This window comes from Capricornis sumatraensis, chromosome 15 (genome assembly GCF_032405125.1).
Source record: "Capricornis sumatraensis isolate serow.1 chromosome 15, serow.2, whole genome shotgun sequence".
Lineage (NCBI taxonomy): Eukaryota > Metazoa > Chordata > Mammalia > Artiodactyla > Bovidae > Capricornis > Capricornis sumatraensis.
Genome location: NC_091083.1, coordinates 68211082 through 68235131, shown reverse-complemented (window position 1 = coordinate 68235131; position 24050 = coordinate 68211082). Strand labels below are relative to the sequence as shown.

Sequence of the window (24050 nt, the reverse complement as noted above, 5' to 3'; positions counted from 1 at the left end):
CTCCAAGGGATCTTCCTGCCCCAGGGATGGAACCTGTTTCTCTTACGTCTTCTGCATTGGCAGGCAGGTTCTTTACCTCTAGCGTCACCTGAGAAGCCCCCAATACTGCTTACCAAGGATTCACCTGTAAGGGGGACTCCTCAGAACACCAAAGAAAAACAGTCACTCAGAAGTAAATTTAATCATTTGCTGAAGACAAATGATAACAAACATCTGCTGAGAGACTATAGAAAAACAGTCCTCAAGACCAAAAGAGACACAATTCCTGGCCTCCTCACTGGAAAAGACTGATGCTGGGAGGGATTGGGGGCAGGAGGAGAAGGGGACGACAGAGGATGAGATGGCTGGATGGCATCACTGACTCGATGGACATGAGTGTGGGTGAACTCCGGGAGTTGGTGATGGACAGGGAGGCCTGGCGTGATGCAATTCATGGGGTCGCAAAGAGTCAGACACGACTGACTGACTGAACTGAACTGAACTAAAGCCTCCAGTCTACTGGGGGTGGGAGGGTGGGTGGAAATGTAGCCAGTAAAACAAACGACTTAACTGCAAACTGCAACTGCTATGAATTTTAAGTGCTACAAAGGAAGGAAACAAAAGCTGAACTCTGATTTCTGGTCCTTTACTTTTGGAAGGCTGGACAAGAAATGTCTATTTATTCATTCTTTCTTCTATTTTCTTCTTCAGTAAATTCTGACAAACTGGGATTGGTGATCATTGTCCATATGAGTAAAATTGATCTTTAGGGGCTAGTGGTGGTTTTGCTGGAGATGTAGCCACTCTGAGCTCTTGGGGCACTTGAGCAGGCCAACCCCCAGTAAATTCTCTCCCACTGAACTTTGGATCCCAACAGCCTACACTGCCTAAGCAATGCCAGAGCACTCTTCAGGGCAATAGCTGCCTCATATCACAAGGGCAATCTTTGTAATAGATGAACGAGGAGTAATCACAGAAGTGGGTCCTCATATCTAATGTGTACATACCATCACATTTTCTTGCAATATATTACATGAAAAAGCAGGATATAAAATTATATCTCCCTGAACTCACAGTAAAACTCATGTGCATTTAAAAAAAAAACGACTGCAAGAAATAAAACAGGTTGTAAGTGATCTCTCCCTCTTAAACAGTTTCCTAAATTTACAATTTTTCACAATGGAAATTTCCCATGAGGAAAAAAAGATGTACAGGATGAGCCATCCATTATATTAAACAACTCGTTCCGAAGGGCTGATATCGGGGAACACATAAAGCAAATACCAGAGTAAGACAGGAACAGTTGACAGTTTCAACTGAAAAGCTATGTCAAACAAGAGAATTTGGATGATATGGACCCTAGGAAAGGGCAAGTCAGAGGTCTGACTAGCTATACTTCACTCTCCAGGAAAATGAGGTATCAAACCTAACGTTAAGTAAAAAGTCTTCATTTTGGCGTGCCTGAAAAAGCACCTCAAATTATCTTTTTGACTTCATGCATACCAAGTAATATTCAGATTGATAGTTTTGCCTCTCACATTATATGAAAAGATGATGGCACACAAAGAAGAAAGAGTGGCACTGAGAACTCACCAGAGCAGCTAGTATGTATTAGACTTCATGCAGGGAGACAGTTCCCTTTTAGAGATGGCATTAATGTAATAGGATTAAATTATTGGCCTTTAATCCTCAACCGCACCCTTATTATCAAAATGAATTTGGGTGAATTACTTAACAATCAGAATTTGTTTCCTCTCCCTAAAATGGGGATGGTGATACCAGGTACCTATCTCCAGGCAGTGGGTGTGAAGACTAAATGAGATAATCCATTTAAGGAATGGTGTAAGGACTATATAGTTAGCAGCTAATTATAATCCTACTATCACATAAGAAGAAATTTGGTTTAAAGTAACTGGGCTAAGGTTCTGGTGCTAAGTGACCAGCCCCAGAACAAAAGCACAGATCTGCTTGATTTCTGAATTAATTCTTTTATCACACAGCTTCCCTAAGGAGCCCTTCCATTAAAATACAGGAGTGTGGGAACAAGGCAGTGAATGAAAATGAGCAAATTATTCTTAATGGCTCAAGAAAACTAATTCCTCTTGAGGTGGGATTGTTGAAGGTCTTCCTTATCATGAACTGAAACAGGTTTCATTGTAACTCTGACCCATTTATTTGAATCTCCACTCTGATATCAGTCAGAACAAGACTAAGGACTATCTGACTTTTATGTCCCATGCCCAAATCCCTCCACTCCTCTGGGATGGCAGAGTTTGTTTTTAAATTTCACATTAATTTATTCAAACAATCATTAGTGAGCACTATCAGAAAGGCACTGTGCTGGAAATCAGGACTCAGAAATCCAACTCAGTCCCAGCTCCTGTCCACCCAGGAAGACAAACACACACACTGAGAAGAGACGAAGGAGCTCTAACAAAGGGCAAAGGGAGGGACGACCACCTGAAAGTCTCAATTTAACTTGACAACATCTACTGAAGAATACAAAATAGTTCAAGACAGAAGTAGGAATTAAGAAGATTATATAAGTTTTTACTTCTTACATTTAAACACACATTTTTCTCAAGCTACAAGAGGGCTAAGATTCTGTAGCTTTTAACTTATGCATTCTTCAGGGCCTTAGATTTTTTTCTTCCAAAAAGTTCTAGTTCCAAAATAGGAAGAGGAAATATGTTCAATAAAGACACCCAGGAAAACTATGAGAAAAAAAATCTGATGCAATCTGTACTCATATATGATTCCATTTTAAAGACCCTGGCAGGACTTCAAACTACTCCTTTACATTCAAATTTCCCTACAGGGAATTCCCTGGTGGTCCAGTGGTTAGGGGTCATGGGTTTAATCCCTAGGGGGAACTAACTTGCCATGCAGCAAGGTCAAAAAAAATTTTTTAATTAAAAATAAAATAAAAAACCAAATTACCCTACAATGTGTGCTCACTGCTCCACAGGAGACAAGAGAGCCTAGTTTATTTCCTTAAATACAGCATTTGCAGTCAATGCCCTTGTATCAATGATAATGAAAGCTTTAAATGTATACTGTGTAATACAGTTTAAAGGGCACTTTCACAGACAACAAACTTAAAGAAAATAACTTCAACACATATGACCAAAGGGCTAACTTACTTTACTAACAAGGAGTGCATATAAACCAAGAACAAAAGAGCCAAACAACTCACTTAAAAACGAGCAAAATGCAAGAACTGGCAGATTTCCAGGTAGGGAAGGGAGAGGCTTGTGGGAAAGGGAGGCAGGAATAATACAAAGGTCTAATAAACATATGATTGTATTATCCTTATCCATATAACATCATCCTAAACTAAAGGAAATGCAAATCAAAGTAACAACTTTTCACTCTTCAGGCTAATAATTTCAACATAAAATACCCAGTGCTGTCAGGGATGAGGAAAAATGATGCTTACACTCTGTTGGTAGAAGCATAAATTGGAAAATCTTATCTAGAGGCAACTTGGCACTATCTACAAATATGCAAATACCCACAACCCAACAGACCCATAGCAAGCAACATCCTACAGACATATCCCCCAAAGTCTGCCAAATTACTTGTGAGGATGAACAATAAATTTCTGCAATTAAAATGACCATCAAAAGAGGCCCACTTAAATGAATTACGGCCATCTATACAACAGAATGTGGTACAGCTATTAAAAGGTAAAATGGTAAGCTGTAGATGCTGATATGGAGCCATCTGCAAGATACACCGTCAAGTAAAAAAAGCATGGTGTAGAGGCAGGTATATAGTATTACCCCTTTAATACAAATAAACATATATACAGACAGATTTATTATATGCATATTCTATGCATGTTTCTTCCATCTAAGAAGGAACAAAATAACTGTTCAGTAGTTCCCTTAATGAAAGGAATAGAGCAAAAAAATTTAACTTCTGATTTTTAAACTTCTTTATTGTTTGAATTTTCTAACCTTAAGAATATCTACTACTGTGGGTAAGAATCCCTTAGAAGAAATGGAGTAGCCCTCAAAGTCAACAAGAGTCTGAAACACAGTATTTGGGTGCAGTCTCAAAAATGACAGAATGGAATTGTGTTCGCAGCCGCCGCTGCGCCGCCGTCGCTCTCCAATGCCAGCGCCACCTCTAGCTCGCCAAGCTCCAGCCAAAGGAGAAGGGGGGTAGTAAGGAGGTCTCTATACCACGGCTCGCAGAAAGCAGACTGCCCGCAAATCCACCAGTGGTAAAGCACCGAGGGAGCAACTCGCTACAAAAGCAGCTCTCAAGAGTGCGCCCTCTACTGGAGGGGTGAAGAAACCTCATCATTACAGGCCTGGTACTGTGGCACTCCGTGAAATTAGACGTTATCAGGAGTCCACTGAACTTCTGATTCGCAAACTTCCCTTCCAGCGTCTGGTGCGGGAAATTGCTCAGGACTTCAAAACAGATCTGCGCTTCCAGAGTGCAGCTATTGGTGCTTTGCAGGAGGCAAGTGAGGCCTATCTGGTTGGCCTTTTTGAAGACACCAACTTGTGTGCTATCCATGCCAAACGTTTAACAATGATGCCAAAAGACATCCAGCTAGCACGCTGCATACGTGGAGAACGTGCTTAAGAATCCACTATGATGGGAAACATTTCATTCTTTATTAAAAAAAAAATTATCTTCTTCCTGTTATTGGTAGTTCTGAACGTTAGATTTTTTTTTTCCATGGGGTCAGAAGGTACCTAAGTATATGATTGCAAGTGGAAAATAGGGGACAGAAATCATGTATTGGCAGTTTTTCCATTTTCATTTGTGTGTGAATTTTTAATATAAATGCGGGGACATAAGCATTAATGAAAGTTAAAATGTTTCAGTGAACAAGTTTCAGCAGTTCAACTTTATAACAATTACAAATAAACCTGTTAAATTTTTCTGGACAATGCCAGCATTTGGAATTTTTTAAAACAAGTAAATTTCTTATTGACTGCAACTAAATGGTGTTTGTAGCACTTTTATCATGCAGTAGATTCCATCCATTCACTATACTTTTCTAACTGAGTTGTCCTACATGCAAGCACATGTTTTTAATGTTGTCTGTCTTCTGTGCTGTTCCTATAAGTTTGCTATTAAAATACATTAAGCTATAAAAAAAAAAGACAGAATGATCCCTGTTTGTTTCCAAGGCAAACCATTCAATATCACAGTAATCCAAATCCATGCCCCAACTACTAACGCCAAGACCTACAAGACCTTCAAGAACGTCATTTTCAATATAGGGGATTGGAATGCAAAAGTAGGAAGTCAAAAGATACCTGGAGTAACAGGCAAATTTGGCCTTGGAGTACAAAATGAAGCAGGGCAAGGGCTAACAGAGTTTTGCCAAGAGAACGCATAGGTCATAACACCCTCTTCCAACAACACAAGAGACGACTCTACACATGGACATCACCAGATGGGCAATATGGAAATCAAATTGATTATATTTTTTGCAGCCAAAGATGGAGAAACTATACAGTCAGCAAAAACAAGACAAGGAGCTGATTGCGGGTCAGATCATGAACTCCATTTTGCAAAATTCAGAATTAAATTGAAGAAAGTAGGGAAGACCACTAGACCATTCAGGTATGACCTAAATCAAATCACTTATGATTATACAGTGGAAGTGACAAATAGATTCAAGGGATTAGATCTGATAGACAGAGTGCCTGAAGAACTATGGACAGAGGTTCGTGACATTGTATAGGAGGCAGTGATCAAGACCATCCCCAAGAAAAAGAAAGGCAAAAAGGCAAAACGGTTGTCTAAGGAGGCCTTACAAATAGCTGAGAAAAGAAGAGAAGTGAAAGGCAAAGGAGAAAAGGAAAGATATAAGCATCTGAATGCAGAGTTCCAAAGAATAGCAAGGAGAGATAAGAAAGCCTTCCTCAGCAATCAATGCAAAGAAATAGAGGAAAACAATAGAATGGGAAAGACTAGAGATATCTTTAAGAAGATTAGAGATACCAAGGGAACATTTCATGCAAACATGGGCACAATAAAGGACAGAAATGGTATGGACCTAACAGAAGCAGAAGATATTAAGAGGTGGCAAGAATACACAAAAGAGCTACACAAAAAAGACCTTAATGACCCAGATAACCACAATGGTGTGATCACTCACCTAGAGCCAGACATCCTGGAGTCCGAAGTCAGGTGGGCCTTAGGAAGCATCACTACAAACAAAAGTAGTGGAGGTGATGGAATTCCAGTTGAGCTATTTCAAATTCTAAAAGATGATGCTGTAAAAGTGCTGCACTCCATATGCCAGCAAATTTGGAAAACTCGGCAGTGGCCACAGGACTGGAAAAGGTCAGTTTTCATTCCAATCCCAAAGAAGGGCAATGCCAAAGAATGCTCAAACTACCCCACAATTGCACTCATCTCACATGCTAGCAAAGTAATGCTCAAAATTCTCCAAGCTAGGCTTCAACAGTATGTGAACCGAGAACTTCCAGATGTTTATGCTAGATTTATAGAAAAGGCAGAAGAAACATCAAATTGCCAACATCTGTTGGAAAACAGAAAAAGCAAGAGAGTTCCAGAAAAATATCTACTTCTGCTTTATTGGCTACAGCAAAGCCTTTGACTGTGTGGATCACAACAAACTGTGGAAAATTCAAGAGGTGGGAATACCAGATCACATTACCTGCCTCCTGAGAAATCTGTATGCAAGTCAAGAAGCAACAGTTAGAACTGGATATGGAACAACGGACTGGTTCCAAATTGGGAAAGGAGTACCTCAAGGCTGTATACCATCACCTGTTTATTTAACTTCTATGCAGAGTACATCATGCAAAATGCCAGGCTGGATTAAGCACAAGCTAGAATCAAGACTGCCGGGAGAAATATCAATAACCTCAGATATAGAGATGACACCCTTATGGCAGAAAGTGAAGAGGAACTAAAGAGCCTCTTGATGAAAGAGGAGAGTGAAAAAGTTGGCCTGAAGCTCAACATTCAGAAAACTAAGATCATGGCATCTGGTCCCACCACTTCATGCCAAATAGATGGAGAAACAATGGAAACAGTGAGAGACTTCATTTTCTTGGGCTCCAAAATCACTGCAGGTGGTGATGGCAGCCATGAAATTAAAAGATGTTCGCTCCTTGGAAGGAAAGCTATGATAAACCTAGACAGCATATTACAAAGCAGAGACATTAGTTTGCCAACAAAGGTCCGTCTAGTCAAAGCTATGGTTTTCCAGGAGTCATGTATAGATGTGAGAGTTGGACCATAAAGAAATCTGAGTGCCGAAGAATTAATGCTTTTGAACTGTGATGTTGGATAAGACTCTTGACAGTCCCTTGAACTGCAAGAAGATCAAACCAGTCCATCCTAAAGGAAATCAGTCCTGAATATTCATTAGAAGGACTGATGCTGAAGTTGAACCTCCAATACTTTGGCCACCTGATGTGAAGAAGATTCACTGGAAAAGACCCGGATGCTGGGAAAGATTGAAGGCGGGAGGAGAAGGGGATGACGGAAGATGAGATAGTTGGGTGGCATCACCAACTCGATGGACATGAGTTTGAGCAGGCTCCGGGAGTTGGTGATGGACAGGGAAGCCTGGTGTGCTGCAGTCCATGAGTTGGACACAACTGAGCCACTGAACTGAACTGAAGAATGTACTTCTTGGGCTTCCCTGATGGCTCAGTGGTAAAGAATCTGCCTGCCAATGCAGGAAACAAGAGTTTGATTCCTGGTCCAGGAAGAGCCTACATGCCTCAGAGCAACCTACCCCGTGCACAACTACTGAGCCTGTGCTCTAGAGTCCTGGAATGGCACCTACTGAACCCCACGCACCCTGGAGCTCATGCTCCGCCACAAGAGAAGCCATCGTAATGAGAAACCTGCACACTGCCACCAGACACTAGCCACAGCTCACAATTAGAGAAAAGTCCTTGCAGCAACGAAGACCCAGCACAGCCAAAGATTAATTAATTAATGTAATTATTTTTTTAAAAAAGAATGTGTATCTTGGGACTTCCCTGGTGGGCCAGTGGTTAAGACTCTGCTCTTCCACAGCAGGGGAAATGTGTTAGATCTCTGGTCAGGGAATTAAGCTCCCGTATGTCATGTGGTATGGCGGAAAAATAAAAAAGATCTGCAAAGCCTCTGAATGTCTAGCACAAAGTAGGTGTTCAAAAGACAGCAGCAGAATTTTCTTAATTCATAATATATTTATAGTTAATGTACTGACATGGACTCTGGGTTTTATTTTGGGAGAGGTTTAAGAGTACTGTAGTCATGGTAACTGGAGGCCCTGCCCTCAGCAACCCTAATGTGCTAGAGAGAAGAGACTAAAGACTTAAAATAACAATGAATTTGTGATAGGTGGGCAGGGAACAAGACCTTTCAACGAGTTGGCTCTCATCAGGATTAAGAGAAAATAAACTCTGAAAAGACTGGCAACCTCCAGAAACTACAGAATGGGCTTTACAATAACCTAATAGTGCTTACACTAGGCTTGCAATTCAACCTCCATTAAAGGATGATGGTGCCTTTTAAAGTTAATGTACACCTCACACCAGCCGAAATGGCTATCATCAAAAAATCCACAAACAGTAAATGCTGGAGAGGGTGTGGAGAGAAAGGAATCCTCCTACACTGTTTGTGGGAATGTAAACTGGTTCAGCCACTAGGGAGAACAGTATGGAGATTCCTTAAAAAACTAAAAACAGACCTACCATATGAGCCTGCAATCCCACTCTTGGGCGTGCATCCGGAGAAGAGCATGGTCTGAAGACACACGCACCCCGGTGTTCAATGGGGCAATGTCTACAATAGCCAGGACATGGAAGCAACCTAAATGTGCATCGACAGAGGAATGGAGAAAGAAGATGTAGTGCGTATAACACTATTCAGCCATTAAAAAAAGAAGAAATAGTGCCATTTTCAGGAACATGGGTGGACCTACAGACTGTCATACTAAGTCAGACAAAGAAGGATAACTGTCCTATGACATCCCTTATGTGTGGAATCTAAACATAAATGCTACAAATGAACTTCTTTATAAAACAGAAACAGATTCACAGGCTTAGAGAAAGAACTTATGGCTGCTGGGGTGAGGGATGGGGGGAAAGGATGGTTTGGGAGTTTGGGATCAACATATACCCACTGCTGTATTTAAAATGGATAAACAACAAGGTCCTGCTGTACAGCACAGGGAACGCGGCTCATGTTATGTGGCAGTCTGGATGGGAGGGGAGTTTGAGGGAGAATGGATACATACATATGCATGGCTGAGGTTCCTGCTCCCCCCCACCCCCTCCCCCACCAACTACCTGAAACTATCACAACACTGTTAACCTGCTACACTCCAATACAAAATAAAAAGTTTAAAAATATATAAAAAACAAAACAAGAAAAAAATAAACTTAATGTAACCCCCTTTCAAAGTGAAGGACACTTCAAGCGAAAGACCAGCTTAAATCTATATGCCTCCTTCATTCAGTATTTACTGAAAGCCAGCTCTGTGCCAGGGACGGCAACGGCACCCGACCCCAGTACTCTTGCCTGGAAAATCCAATGGATGGAGGAGCCTGGTGGGCTGCAATCCATGGGGTCGCTGAGAGTTGGACACGACTGAGTGACTTCACTTTCACTTTTCACTTTCATGCATTGGAGAAGGAAATGGCAACCCACTCCAGTCTTCTTGCCAGGAGAATCCCAGGGATGGGGGCGCCTGGTGGGCTGCCGTCTATGGGGTCGCACAGAGTCGGACACAACTGAAGCGACTTAGCAGCAACAGCAGCAGCAGCTCTGTGCCAGGGCCCCGAGATAGACAGCAAGATGACAGGACACCCCCGGCCCTGTTCTCTAGCAGGGAAGGCAAAATAGGACAACACATATGCAGATAAGATCATTTCTGGGAGGGTAAGTTCTGTAGCAGAAAACCCAATGAAACGACGTGAGCCAGTTGACGTGGCAGGATCCTTTAGATAAGGCTGGTAGAAAGAACTCTGAGGAGCTGAGGTCTGAGCAGAGATCTAAATGACAAGGAGACAGCTATGTACAGATATAGGGGGGAAAGAATTCTAGGCAGAGGGGAAATCCTAGAGGCAAGGTGTCTCAGCAGGAATGAGCTTCCCTCCCAATCCCCCACAGCCCTGAGCCTAGGAGGTGGAAACGCTGGCTGCCACCCTGCAGCCTGACTACAGTCCCAGAAGAGCACAGGTCCAGGGACAACTACAACTCACAGGAGGAAGCTTCCAAGGGGACTCTTCCAAAGTTCTGTCTTGGAGGAAAGCCAGGCAGTACTTAGGGATGGGAGCAGTCAGGTTTCAGACTCAGATTCTGACCAATCCCAGCTCCACTCATTGCCTGCTAAGTGAAGATGAGAAAAATCACTGAGCCTCCCTGTTTGCCCTTCTATAAAAGAGGACTAATAACCCCTACCTCCTGGGGTTGTGAGGCTAAGCGAGCTAATGGATGTCAAGTGCTCAGGACAGAACACACCAAATATTCAATATTGGTGATAAAATGGCTGTGTGGTAGTAGTAGCACTAGCAAAAAGGATATCAAACACAAAGGATTACGGTCACTGTTATTATGCAACATTAACAAACAGTATTCAATATAACAAATCTAAAAGAGCACATCTAGGGATTTCCCTGGCGGTCCAGGGGTTAAGAATCCACCTGCCAATGCAAGGGACACGGATTCGATCCCTGGTCTGGGAATTAAGATCCCACATGCAACTAAGCCCTTGTGTCACAACTACTGCCCTCAAGGTCTAGAGCCCAGGCTCCACAAGAGAAGCCACTGCAACCAGAAGCCCATGTAGCATAACTAGAGAGTAGCCCTACTTGCTGCAAATAAAGAAGGCCCATGAGCAGCAACAAAGACCCAGCACAGTCAAAAATATATATATATATTTTTAAAGAGCACATCCATAGTCCTAGAGAACTGACAAGTTGTTTCAAGTAGGGGCAATGGCCCCTCCATCATTAATTTCTCCTCAATGACACAGAGTCTAAAGCCAATCATTACCACTCCCTCAGGCTTGCCCAAATCACACTGAAAGAATTGGATTAGCCTCTTTTACTTGAGAGGGTAGAGAAGGAAACAAGGGAAGAAGGGAGGAAAGGAAGGAGGAAGAAAGAAAAGAAGCTAAAAAAAATCCCCTTACCCTCTTCCCAGATACTTCAAATGCTTTCTCTAGAAGTCTTTTTCTACCACAATTAAAATTCAGACAGACAACAAACACAGGTTGAGCTTACGTCTTCTGAATTACTGAGAATGAACTGGTTAAATGAGGGGCTCTTCCCAGAAACAGTGGAAAGGAGCCCAGGCTTAACTCCAGAACATATTTGCTGAATGACTGACCTTTGGCACATTACTCAACCTCGCTGACCTAATCATCTTACCCTCACAAGTTCCTTCTCCTTTTCTCCCCATCACAGTTTGAGGTCCCAAGACTGGCCAATGTGCCAAGCCAGGAACATGGGCATTGCCTTCACATCTCACTCTCAGTCACCATTTTGTCACACCTACTAGGTTTCTCCCACTATCCAGTGGCTCTAATCCAATTATTGCAACAACTCTCTGGCTTCCCAGATGGCGCTAGTGGTAAAGAACTTGCCTGCCAAAGCAGAGAAGTGAGTTATAATGCCTGGGTCAGAAAGATCCCCTGGAGGAGGCCATGGCAACACACTCCAGTATTCTTGCCTGGGAAATCCCATGGACAGAGGAGCCTAGCAGGCTACAGTCCATACGGTCACAGAGAGTCTCACACGACTGAACACACAAACGCAACAACTCTTAGTGGAGCTCAAAACCTCCAGCCACATGCTCCCTGGATCCAAATCAATACTGTCTTATAAGCTGACCTCTGAGTGGTTATTTTATGATAGACACTATTTTAAGTGCTTTATATATACATCATCTCATTTAGTATCTACCTCATAGTTCTGTGATGAGAATTATTATTATTGTCATTTTAGAGTTGAAAAAACGAAGGTTCAGAAAGTAAGCTGCCCAAATGACAAAGCTACCAAGTACTGGGGGCAAGGAATTGAATGAATCCAGGTAATCTGACTAGTCAACGAACTGTGGCTACTCTTCATCAGTGCTGCTGCTGCTGCTGCTGCTAAGTCGCTTCAGTCGTGTCTGACTCTGTGCGATCCCATAGATGGCAGCCCACCAGGCTCCGCCATCCCTGGGATTCTCCAGGCAAGAACACTGGAGTGGGTTGCCACTGCCTTCTCCAATGCATGAAAATGAAAAGTGAAAGTGAAGTCGCTCAGTCGTGTCTGACTCTTAGCGACCCCATGGACTGCAGCCCACCAGGCTCCTCCGCCCATGGGATTTTCCAGGCGAGAGTACTGGAGTGGGGTGCCATTGCCTTCTCCGTCATCAGTGCTACTACACTAATATTTCTAAAGTATAAATCTGATCATAAGACACCTCTGTTTAAAACTTCAGGTTATATCTTAATTACATCTAAAAAAAAAAACAAAACTCAATAGTTCCCCTACAGAACAGAGTTCAGACTACTCAGAGTAGCATCAAGGCCTCCAATGAGTTAGCAACTATGACCAAGTCAAACCACGGGCTGTTAAACATGGGAACTTAAAAGAAGTCGAGCAGACAATCAGCAGAGGGCCAATGGCACATGATGGTTATGAGCCAGAATTCTAAAGAGACTGCTGGGTTTGACCCCCAGCTCCACCATTTTCCAGATAGCCTTGCACAAGTCATTTCCTCTCTGAGCCTCAGGCTACTCATTTATTAAATGGGGATAGTACCAGTACTTACTTCATATCTTCCTATAGGTGCTGTGAAGATAAAAATTACTTAACACAGGGATTTCCCTGGTGGTCCAGTGGTTAAGAAACCCTGCTTCCAGGACAGGGGGCACAGATTTGATCCCTAGTCAGGGAACTAAGATTCCACAGGCCACATGATGCAGCCAAAAAAAGCAAAATTTACTTATCACAGAGCCTGGCACATGACAGCCTCTCAAGGTTATTACTGCTCATGCCTCCCACACACCCAGACTCCCTGCAATGCTGCTTCCTCTCTGCTAGGTCCTTCAGTGGGGCTCAGCCATCAGCACCTCCCCAGAGGGCTGCTGGGCCAGGGCCCACCCCATTATTCACCCGTGGCAGCCTTGCCTGCTGCATGGGTCACAACACAGCACTCTACTCTGAAACTGCCTGTGTCTGAGCCGATCTCTCCTCAGGCATTTAACTCCTCATAGGCACCCCGAGAGTCTAACAAGCAGCACTGTCACTTGGCAGTCAGATGCTACTTTAATGAGATAACCTTAGTTTCCTCATTGATAAAACAGGAGGAAAGAAAAGAAAGAGATCAGCATCACCCATCTTGAGGGATATAGGAATTCAAGGAGACAATTCCACGGAGACTCTTTGAAAAGTGCTCTCCACAGGTAAATGTAGGAACTGGTGTTACTCCACGGCGGTAAGGCAAAGCACAGGGAACCAGGCACCTGCAGACAGACCAGAATTTTGCCCCTGGAGCCTAAGGAAAGCTGTAATCTGTTTTCAGTCGCTGGGAGGGCTCTATAAATGGTGTCACACAGCTCTGGAGTGGGTTTGTCTGGATTCTTTTTAGGGAAGGGAATCTTTTTTAAAACATACCTGACTAAACTGTTCTTACCGAATTCCTTAATTGAGGTATCACTATATTACAAAGTAAAACAATTTGGAGATGGAGTCATTACCCCATGGGACCTCCAAAGACATTTCCCTAAATTACAACCAATTCATTGTGCATGGGATTTTAAAGATAAATAAAAATTATTTAATAGTCAATATTCCTGGTCTTTATTATTAATACCAGGAGATGGCTAACTTTTACTGAGTTTTTATCACATGCTAATCCATGAAAAATACTTTATTCCCAACAATGCAGAAAAATTGGCAGTATTATCCTATTTTTCAGAGGAGGGAAAACAGACTTAGAGCAAGTAACTTGCTCTTGGTCACCTGGCTAGGAGGAAGAGCTTGGATTTTAAAAGCAGGATCTACTCCAAAACCCACAGTATTTATACTGCATTTAAAAATAAGGCCTTGGAATAAAGAAGATGTGGTACATATATACAATGGAATACTATTCAGCCATAAAAAAAGAATGAAATAATGCAGTGTGCAGCAATATGGATGCAACTAGACATCATCACACTGAGTGGAGTGAGTCAGAAAGACAAACACTGTATGACATCATTTGTATGTGGAATCTAGTATCTGACACATGTACGCATGCTCAGTCGCTTCAATCCTGCCCAGCTCTTTGCAACCCCATGGACTGGAGCCCACCAGGCTCCTCTGTCCATGGGATTCTCCAGGCAAGAGTACCGACGTGGCCTGACACACATGAACTTTTTTACCAAACAGAAAAGACTCACAGACATAGAAAACAGACTTGCAGTTGCCAAGGGGGTGGGAGGTGGAGGAGGGGAGGACTGGGAATTTGGAATTAGCAGATATAAACTATTACACATAGGATGGATGAACAACAAGGTCCTACTATATAGCACAGGGAACTATATCCAATCTCCTGGGATAAACCATAATGGAAAAGAATATTAAAAAAAAAAAAGGTATGTATGTATACAAACAAGTCACTTTGCTATACAATAAAGATTGACACATTGCAAATCAACTATACTTCAATTTTTAAAAACTAAACTTTTTTTAAAAAAGGGCTCTGAGGGAATTCCCTGGTGGTCCACTGGTTAGGACTTGGCACTTTCCTTCCTGGGGGCCCAGGTTAGATCTCTGGTGGGAACTAAGATCCTGCAAATACTGTGGCCAAAATATTAAGGACTTTATAAACAACAAGGTCCTACAGTATAGCACAGAGAACTATATTCAGTATACTCCTATGATAAACCATAATGGAAAAGAATATTTTTAAAAGGATGTATATTTGTATAAATGAATCATTTTGCTGTACAGTAGAAATTAACACAATATTATAAATCAACTACACTTCAATTTAAAATATATACATGTTTTATAAAGGCCTTTGAGAAACCTGAACACTAATGATATTAAGGGATTACTGTTAAACTACTTTGTGTGAAAATAAGAAACAAATTTTAAGTGTTCTCTCTTACAGAGAGTACTAATGTAGTTACAGATGAAATATCAAGAAACAAGGTCAAACATTTTATAAAAGGAATAAAACAAATTAATGGTAACATATACTTAACTCTTCACAGCTCACCAAGTTTTAATAACCTTATAAATTAGATTTTCTTATTCCCATTTTACAGATTAGCAAATGGAGAGAAAGGGCAACATTTACCAATATTTCTAATGATAGATGTGAGGCTAGTATGATACTTAAGAGAGAAAACAGGTCCAGATAGGTTAGTAACTTGCCATGCTGGAAGTCTGTCTCCAATGTCTGTGCCACAGGGAAAGTCCCAAGAGGTTTGAGCCCCACAGCCACATGACATGGAGCCCCAACAGAGTGGCAGATGCCTCCGAATTCTGGTTCTTCGCCACCACATACCATGCAGCCTGGACATGAAAGGTGGCATCTTTAACTATCATGCCTTTCTGAATTGCAGATGTGTAAATTTCATACAGGGCAGAGCATGACCGACTTCCTACCCATCAAAGCACTCTGGACAGCATTCACCACTCCATGAGACCAAAGGGCTGTCAAGCAGCCCAAACCAGCCGTGTTCCAGACAGTCTCAAGAAGGGGAGAAAGGCAGCCTCAGCTGAGAGAGTTTAGCTTCTACAATTAAGGGAAGTTTCCAAGGTCAGGAACAGAATCTGAGATGAGGTGGCAAAGCCACATCTTCTCTCAGCAGTGCCTCAGGCCTGCGCTTCAGGCTGCCACCTGTTTGATGCTGTGACCAATGTGACTTACTCAAACCCTGAGGGAGAAAGGTAAGGCAGCTGTTCAGAGGAGGATGGATGAGCACCAAACCTGAAGGCAAAGCAACTGGCTCATCAGCCAAGTGACCTTGGACAAATAAATTACTTAATCTCAATTTTCTTGTCTACCAGGTGAGAGTAATAGATAAATTGTAAATGTTCAATAAGATCTAACAGAGTGCTCCAAAAACTGCTAACTAAAATGCCCACATTCCCAGGTAAAGGTTCCATAACCTAGAAATCCCAGCAACTGTAAAAGCAAGGTAGATATGTCAATCCACCTAGCCACGCACCTTTTCCACACAAATAAGAGACCTCATGAAAATCAGGTCTCTACTAGGACAAAGAGAACCAAAGACTCATCTAAGATGCCTGGGAGTCAGTCTTTAAAACCTTAGAATTATGTTCCTGACAAGGGATAAGCTCTTATCAAATATGTTAGTGTTAATCGCTCAGTCCAACTTTTTGCAACCCCATGGGACTGTAGCCAGCCAGCCAGGCTCCTCTGTCCATGGAATTCTCCAGGCATGAGTACTGGAGTGGGTAGCCATTCCCTTCTCCAGAGGATCTTCCCAGCCCAGGGACTGAACTCAGCTGGGTCTCCTGAATTGTAGGCAGACTCTTTACTGTCTGAACCACCAGGGAAGCCCCACTTTAAAACCCTTCCCCAGGCCTCTCCTCTTCCTCCTTCCTCTAAGTCCACTGATTCAGGCACTACCTCCCTCTCATATTGATACAACTGCCCTATTTTATGTTTGGTGACTCATACTCACCTCCTAAAATTTTACATGATTTACACAAGCTCATCTCTTCCATTATTTGGCCAAAGGAAACAAAGGACAGCTGGATACCTAACACGAGATCCAGCAAAGTTGTTATAGCATCATTACAAATCAAGATTTCAATTTTCAACAGGTTACCCCAAGGTTAATCAACAACCTGTAAGGGCAGTTGCTGAGATGAGTAAGAGAGAAACAAGACTTTCTCCAAGCTTACAACCTAACCAAGGAAGCTCTAAGTACACATTTTGGCTTAAAGAAAATTTATTTTAAAAAAAAAAGTAATCAAGAAACAACTCCCCCCCCCCACCATCATTTCCTAGAAAGACGAAGAAGGGGCATTAGGAGGTTATATACACCTCTGACCTCCAATCTGGGAGACCTTAAGAGAGCTAAAAGCATGATATTTATTTTCCCCAAACTCCAGCCTAGGGCAAACTACCTGCTTCATTTTTAAATTTCATTCTATCTACTCTGCTAATTCAAAGCAAAAATGAAAGCTGGGGTGAGGAGGAGGGGAAGACATTTTTAAAATACACATCAGATAAGAGAACCTATAAATAAAGTTGTGTGTAAACTACAGACTCCCTCTTTGTAATCCAGGTTAGTAGCTAACACTGAATAGAGAATTCAAGAAGACTTCTTTAGGAAGCTTAGTTTCGAATGAACTAAAGCATGGAAATGGCAGAGACACCGAGGCAGAAGAATGCTGAAGTTGGGTTTGAGGACAAGCTGGCTGCCTTGGCTAGAAGAGCTGGTGGCAGAAGTGACTCGGACACGGAAATGATTGGCAGCAAGCCCAACAGAACACGTGAAGGAAATCAGATCTGCCATAACAAGCGCCCACAGGCACTGGGTTTCTAAGCAAGGTACGGACAAAGGCTCAGAGCACAGTATTCCTTGAGAAAATCAGCCCCTCATTTTACAAATGGGGAGAATGAGGTCCAGTAGCATTAAGGGACTTGCCTGAGGTCTCACAGTGAGTGGACGTGCTGGGACTAGAGCCAAATCAAGATCAAATTTGTTACTGAAGAGAATCTATCTAACACTCATGTGAGGGATGGGGGGTGGGGGGAGGTGTGGAGAGGACACAAATTCAGGTTTGTCCTGATTAGGGTCCAGAACAGGATTATGGTGGGGAAAGGCCACGACAAGTGATAGCCGGGGAAATAGGTACAGATGATCTGAAAGGAAACGCCCACTAAGACTTAAGAGACAGCTGCTGCTGCTGCTGCGGCTGCTAAGAGACAGATGTGGATACAAAAGGAGAGAGAGCATCGTAAGGTCATGATTCCCATCAAAGAGTAACATCATATTTCCAGCACATTCATCTTGGTGAAGCTCCCACAGATACACAAATCAAAGTGCAGGCACCAGCCTCTCCCAGGCCCATCTCTGGAACCCGGAAAACCGAGGACTGCTGGGTAATTCCAACACCTGTGACCCTGCTGACTTGGGTTATCTCAGACTCATTACCCATGGCAGGATGACAGATGAGGAACCAGAGACAAGCTGGCTGGTCACTATATGGCCTATGCAGTATTTACTAGAACGATTTTATGTCAAGAGTTATGATCAAGGGCTTCTTCTCTGGAGGTCCAGGAGTGAGGACTCAGTGCCCTCACTGTCAAGGGCCTGGGTTCAATCCCTGGTCTAGGAACTAAGATCCCACAAGCTGTGCTGCATGCCAAAACCCCCACCCCACCCCACCCCCAAAAAAGTTATGTTCACTTTTAAGCAAGAAATAGTTAAGCATTTAAATCTGACAAAATAAATAGGAATCCAACTCCTGGAGAAGTCCTAGCCATGATTTCAAAAGCTAAATGCTAGAACAGTAACTGAATATAAACAGTAGTCCTCCAAAGAGGACTGTGGCCTTGTACAAACTTTAAGGGATACACATCTAGATAAAGAAAGAAAAATAATGCTCCAGAAAAATAATATCAACATCACTGGGGAATTAGAAAAGCAGATACATGGGCCCCACTCTAAACCCACTGGATTAGAATCAACATTTCAGCAAGACACTCCCCACCCTAGGTGATTTATTTGCACATTCAAGTTTGAGAAGCACTGGTGTAGAATACTTTAAGGGTGAACTATATATAGCAGTACATAGATAGGGTACCAATCAGGCAAATAAGATACAAAGTACCTCTTCACTTTCTGTACACCATATTTTATTAGGTACTGCTCAGATAGACCTATAGTGTTTTTTAATGAATCTGGTACTTACTAATGATCATATGATATAAATGTGGGATCTATTTCACTTCCTGAAATAACACAGCTCGGGGGTTTTCATGCACATGAAATATAAAAAAGCTTAGTTCTTCTGAAAATACAATAAAATTATTCATTTTATTCAAGTTCCAACACAAAGTTCAGCACACTTCACAAGCCCCATTAATTCCTACAGGTTCCTGGGAGTATCATTAAATCCCCCAGCATCACTGAGAAGCAGGTGCTTGGCAAACATCCAATCTTCAAATGAGATTCAGAAGGACGTGGTCCTGAAAATGCAGTATTTTTCTGCCTTGTCCTGCCAGGGTTGCTTCTCAGGCTCATACTCTCTCCCGCCCTGAGGCCTCATACAGCTGCACACTCAAGTACTTCCCCAAAAGGAGAAAGGTCAGAGGTGTCATTATCCCATAAGCACTTGAGATTCCAGCTGTGGAGAAATTAATCTGGTTCGGGTTCCGGCTGAGAAGCCCTGAGTAAGATCTGGAAAGACAGAGGGAAATACAAAAGAAAGAGCCTACTGAGAGGCTCTTAGGAGAGGACATTTGCAGATTTTAAGGTGGGGGTCGGGGGCAAGGTTTGGCAGATAAGTGAGAGGATCACAGAGAGAGATAAAGATCCATCTCCCACCTCTACTCCAGGAACAAAAAGAGTGACCAAGAGATTCCTCCAAAAGACCTCTTTTCTTGATAAAAGGAAGGAAAAGAGCCAATGAGGAAGCTTTAGGAGCTGGAAGCAAGACTAAGAATCTCTGGAGGGTTGTTTTGTTTTGTCTTCCAATGAAAGGAAATAAAGCAAAGGAAAAAGCAGTATCCTTCTAACCAGAATCTTTATAAGCAGCAGACCATCAGGAGGATGAAGAGACCTGTGAATAACCAAAGAAATACAAGGGGGGATTCGTTTTCAGTTTAAATCCAGCACCGGGGAGGAGTCAGGCAGCCCTGGACTTGAGGCTACTTCCAGAGAAAGGGGAAGAAATGGGACTATCTTTACAGCCACCAGTAAGCAAGAGCAGCGTCCAAAGGAAGAAAGGTATCAAAAATGCCCGGGGATAGAGCAAGCCAAGAGAGAGTTCTCGTTAGCAGAAAGATGAAAGATAAAGTAGACATATGAAAGAAAACATATAGGCACCCCTTTGGGATGGGCGGGGAGATCCTCCCCCAGGGGGAGGGGACTTCAGGAGGTAAGACTATAGGAAGTGAGTACAGAGAAAAGGCCACAGAAGCAGACAAAGTGCCATGCGGAACAAAGATATTTATTCACCAGAGGAAGGAAGACGAAAGGTGCACTTACCTGACAGGGAGAGCACCTAAAGGAAAATGGGGCTCCAAAAAGGGAAGCTGAGGAAACAAAGTCTCTCCGATGGCTGCAAAGCTCAAGAACCACGGACCACTGTCTGGAAATGAGCAAACTAAGAAAAAAGGTGTGCCCTCCCAGATTTAACAAACATCAGGACGGTGGCTGCAAGGCTAAGAACTGTGTAACCAAAAGTAGAGCGTGGAGGGTGGGGGTGGGGCAGGAAACAAACACTTCCAGATATGAAAATCTGGAAATAAGGTGGTCCGATTTGGAGAACTCATGAAAAAGGGTGGAACCCCAAGGATAGAGTGATTGGGAAAAGCTGTGAATTCCCTGTGTAAATACAAATACTTATCTTAAAATTTCAGGATTTGGACTTCATTTCGGGTAGACTCTGGACACTGTGCTCTCCCAGATTTTGGAAGGCTGGGAAAACGAATCGGCCCCTAAATTTAAGACATTCTGACAAGCATTCTACCAGATTTCAGGCCTGGAAAAGGGAAGTCTCCCCTGAATTTGTGGGAACATAAGTACCCCCAAAACTGGTCACTGGACCCCAGATTTGAAACTCGCTAAATGGGAAGAACCCTCAGATTTGAAAGGGGACGTTTATTCAGAGTGGAGACACGTAAAGGGAGTGTCCACCCAATTTGGGGGTCGTGGGTCAGGGGGTACCATCCTCAGTTGGGGAAGCTTTGGAAATTAAGATAAAATCCCAGGGATGGAGTTTAAGAAAGAGGGTTGCACCGATCACATTTTCTAAAAACTACAGAGAAAGGGGACACTCCCATAGTCGGGGGCTTGAGAAAGGGGTGTGCTCCCCAGAACAGGATTAAAGAGGCTATAAAAGAAAACGCGTTCCCAAAGCACAAGGCAAGGGCAGGGGTTGCTGGTGGAGCTCTCGGGGGCCACACAAGCTCAGGATCCGACCCTAGCTCTTCCCCCCCACCCGCAACACGGCCCGCTCCGCGCCCTGGGCCAGCACCCCGCGGCCCAACCTCCTCAGGCGGCGCTGATTGGCCTCAACCACCGTCACTCCCGCAGGCAACCCTGGGGATTGGGCGCCACTCGCACGCCCGCCACGCTCTCAACAGCGGTCCCCGGGCCTCCCTCCGGGCAGGGCAAGCGGGGCCAGGCGGGGAGCGGGGCCGGGCAGGGGACCGGAGCAGCGGTGGCGTCCGTCACCGTCCCCGCCCGCACGGCGCGCGCGCGCGCGCGCGCGGCGCGGGCCCGGCCCGACCCAGCCCCAGCCAGCCAGCTTCGCCTCGCCGCGCCTCGCCGCGAGCTCACCTCACAGCCCCGTTCCGGCTGCGCCGCTCCAGGACCAACCGACAGAAGGACTCTGCGTGCAGCGGACCACGTGACCCCCGGGACGCGCCCAGCGTATCCCCCGCCCCCCACACACACGCACCATCGCCACCTCCGAGTGACGCAGCTCCTCAGCTGCCCCGCCCTCGGCCCCTCCCCACCCGATCACCGTGGCGACGGCTCGGGCGAGCCACGCCCACTGCCCTGACGCGCGGGAACCGGCCTGCTCCTGGATCCGGAGCACGAAGTCCCCACTCACCCATAGCCACTGCGATCACACGAAGCCCGGGACTGGACCCTATCCGTCATCTGTTAGTTATGCCTCCTATATGCGCCTCGAAGCCTCCTGCTTCTCTCCATCCTGCTGCCAATGCTCCAGTCTAGTCCACCATCAGATGGTTGTCCTCTCCACCCACACTTACTCCTTCCAATCCGTTCTTCATGCTCCGACAGAAAGAGCTTCTCAAAACGCAGCTCTGTTCATAGCCATCCTCATGCTCAAAGCCCGTTGCCCACTGTTCTTCAGGTTAAGATCTAAATCTTCACCGTAGCCTATCTGCCAGACTTTTCAGTTTGTACTAACTTGCCTGTCTCACATTCACGCGCATTCAACTCCTCCACTTTCTCAAGCGTCTTTCAAGTCCTCACACAAGTCAGGTTCCTTCCCGACCTAGAGTCTTTGAACCGCCTTCTGCGCCTTACCTCATTAACTCCTTGGAAGGGATTCCAATTGCTAGTGGGAAGAGAAGCTGTATTCTATCTCTGGGGATCAAGGTCGGAGTTGCAGCCACCCACAAAGGGTCTGAAAAGTTTTCCCAGTGGGACTTGGGAAGTTCCAAAGAGGAATGCTAAATATTTGTTATTTAGGAAGGCAATAACGATTTTATTTTACCTTGGAAAAACAGAGCAGCTAGATTGCACCTCTTCAAATGTAAATATAATCATGTCACCGCCTTGCTTAAAACAACCAACCTTTCCGTCACATCCTCCACCCTTGCTAACTGTCTGGCCATACTAAGTTACTGTCATTTCTGTGGTTCTCTGCAAGGTCCTTCCAGGCACTGGGCCAATGACTAAGCTGTTACTTTTTGCAAAACTGACTTTAAAAGACTCTTTAAAAGGTCTCAGTTTGTCATCTCCTCAATAAGGCCCTCTTTGAGCACATAATCTAGAAGTGCTCCCCTTGATCTCCTGCTTCAAACAGGGCAATTGCTCTCTACCTTATCAATGTTTGTTTTCAGCAGAGCACTCAACACAGTTTGTAATTATTTAATTGGTTTGTTCTCTTTGTTTTATTTTTTTCCCCCTGAGTTAGAGTTAGGGACTATCTTGTATCGACTGCATTGTCAGAACCTGACAAATGGTAGATGTTCATTGTTTATCTGTGGGAGGAATGAAAGGGAAGAGAATATTTGGGGGGCAATGATAATTGAAAATAACAATACTATACGATAATAGACGGGACTTCCCTGGTGGTACAGTGGCTAAGAATCCACCTGCCAGTGCAGGGGACATGAGTTCCATCCCTGATCTGGGAAGACTCCACATGCCACAGAGCAGCTAAGCTCAGTACTAAGTACTGAGCCCACATGCTGCAACTACTGAAACCCTCAGATACAGGAAGAAAGGGTCTTCCCAGGATCCTCTGTGTTTATGTTTATTAACATGAAACTGCCCAGATTTTAGTGGCTATTATAGGATATAGAGAATGTTTTGCTCCAACACCACAGTAATGTCAAGAATTCATGACCCCATATAAATACAGCATGTTTCTTTACTTATTCAACCTGTACATATTGAGACCTAGGCTTGAGCTGGGCGTCAAAGATACAGAGTAGGGAACTTCCCTGGCAGTCCAGTGAATATGACTCAGCACTTCCACTGCAGAGGGAATGGGTTTGATCCCTGGTCTGATCCCACATGCTGCATGGTGCAGGCAAAAAAAAAAAAAGATACAGAGGGCTTCCACAATGGCTCAGTGGTTAAAAAAACCTGCTTACAATGCAGGAGACTCCAGAGACAAGGGTTCAATCACTGAGTCATGGAAGATCCCTTGAAGGAAGAAATGACAACCCACTCTGATGCGAGCCACCACGGGAGATCCCACCCATGACAAAAGTCATGTGGAAGAGAACTGTTAAGCAAAGCTTCAGAACTCTATGGGCTCCCTAGGCTTTCTCGAACATCTACCCCCAAACCAGAATCTGTCTGTTTTACTATTTCATGACTTTCACCAACTCCTCTGACATTAACAGGGGTCTATTCCTGACCACCTTTCTCTGGAGAAAATCAACTTGGGGCTATAGCTAATAAGTCTTCTGGACATGAGAAGAATATTCCCGATCAAAAACCCTCTGTTAGCATTTTAGCTTGCTTGGCAGATATATCCAGACTCTTGCAGCTACACATGTGATTATTTACAGCCTCCCAACTGTGAGAGGCACAGAAAGCCTAAAACATAGAGCCTTTCAAAGAGTTAAAAGTTATTAGAGTAGTGCTAATGTAGGATTTCATTATTGGGCCAATGCTTGTTGCTAAGTTCCCTTATCTCTTATCCACTGTGCTTCTGGGA

The 24050-nt window shown here is 43.9% G+C and overlaps 2 protein-coding genes across 2 annotated transcripts in view; one reads left to right on the top strand and one right to left on the bottom strand.

Annotated features, from left to right (window-relative positions):
- Positions 1–21497, bottom strand: part of PHF20 (PHD finger protein 20) — a 135221-nt gene extending 113724 nt beyond the window's left edge. The window contains exon 1 of the mRNA XM_068986907.1: positions 21461–21497. The gene's annotated coding sequence lies outside the window, so the exon portion shown is untranslated. The remainder of the gene's footprint in view (positions 1–21460) is intronic.
- On the top strand, positions 1743–4581 carry LOC138091175 (histone H3.3A-like). The gene is made up of 2 exons (XM_068986814.1): positions 1743–1761; positions 4160–4581. Exons 1-2 carry the CDS (start codon positions 1743–1745, stop codon positions 4579–4581), a joined length of 441 nt encoding a protein of 146 aa, XP_068842915.1.
- Positions 21498–24050: the final 2553 nt, after the last annotated feature.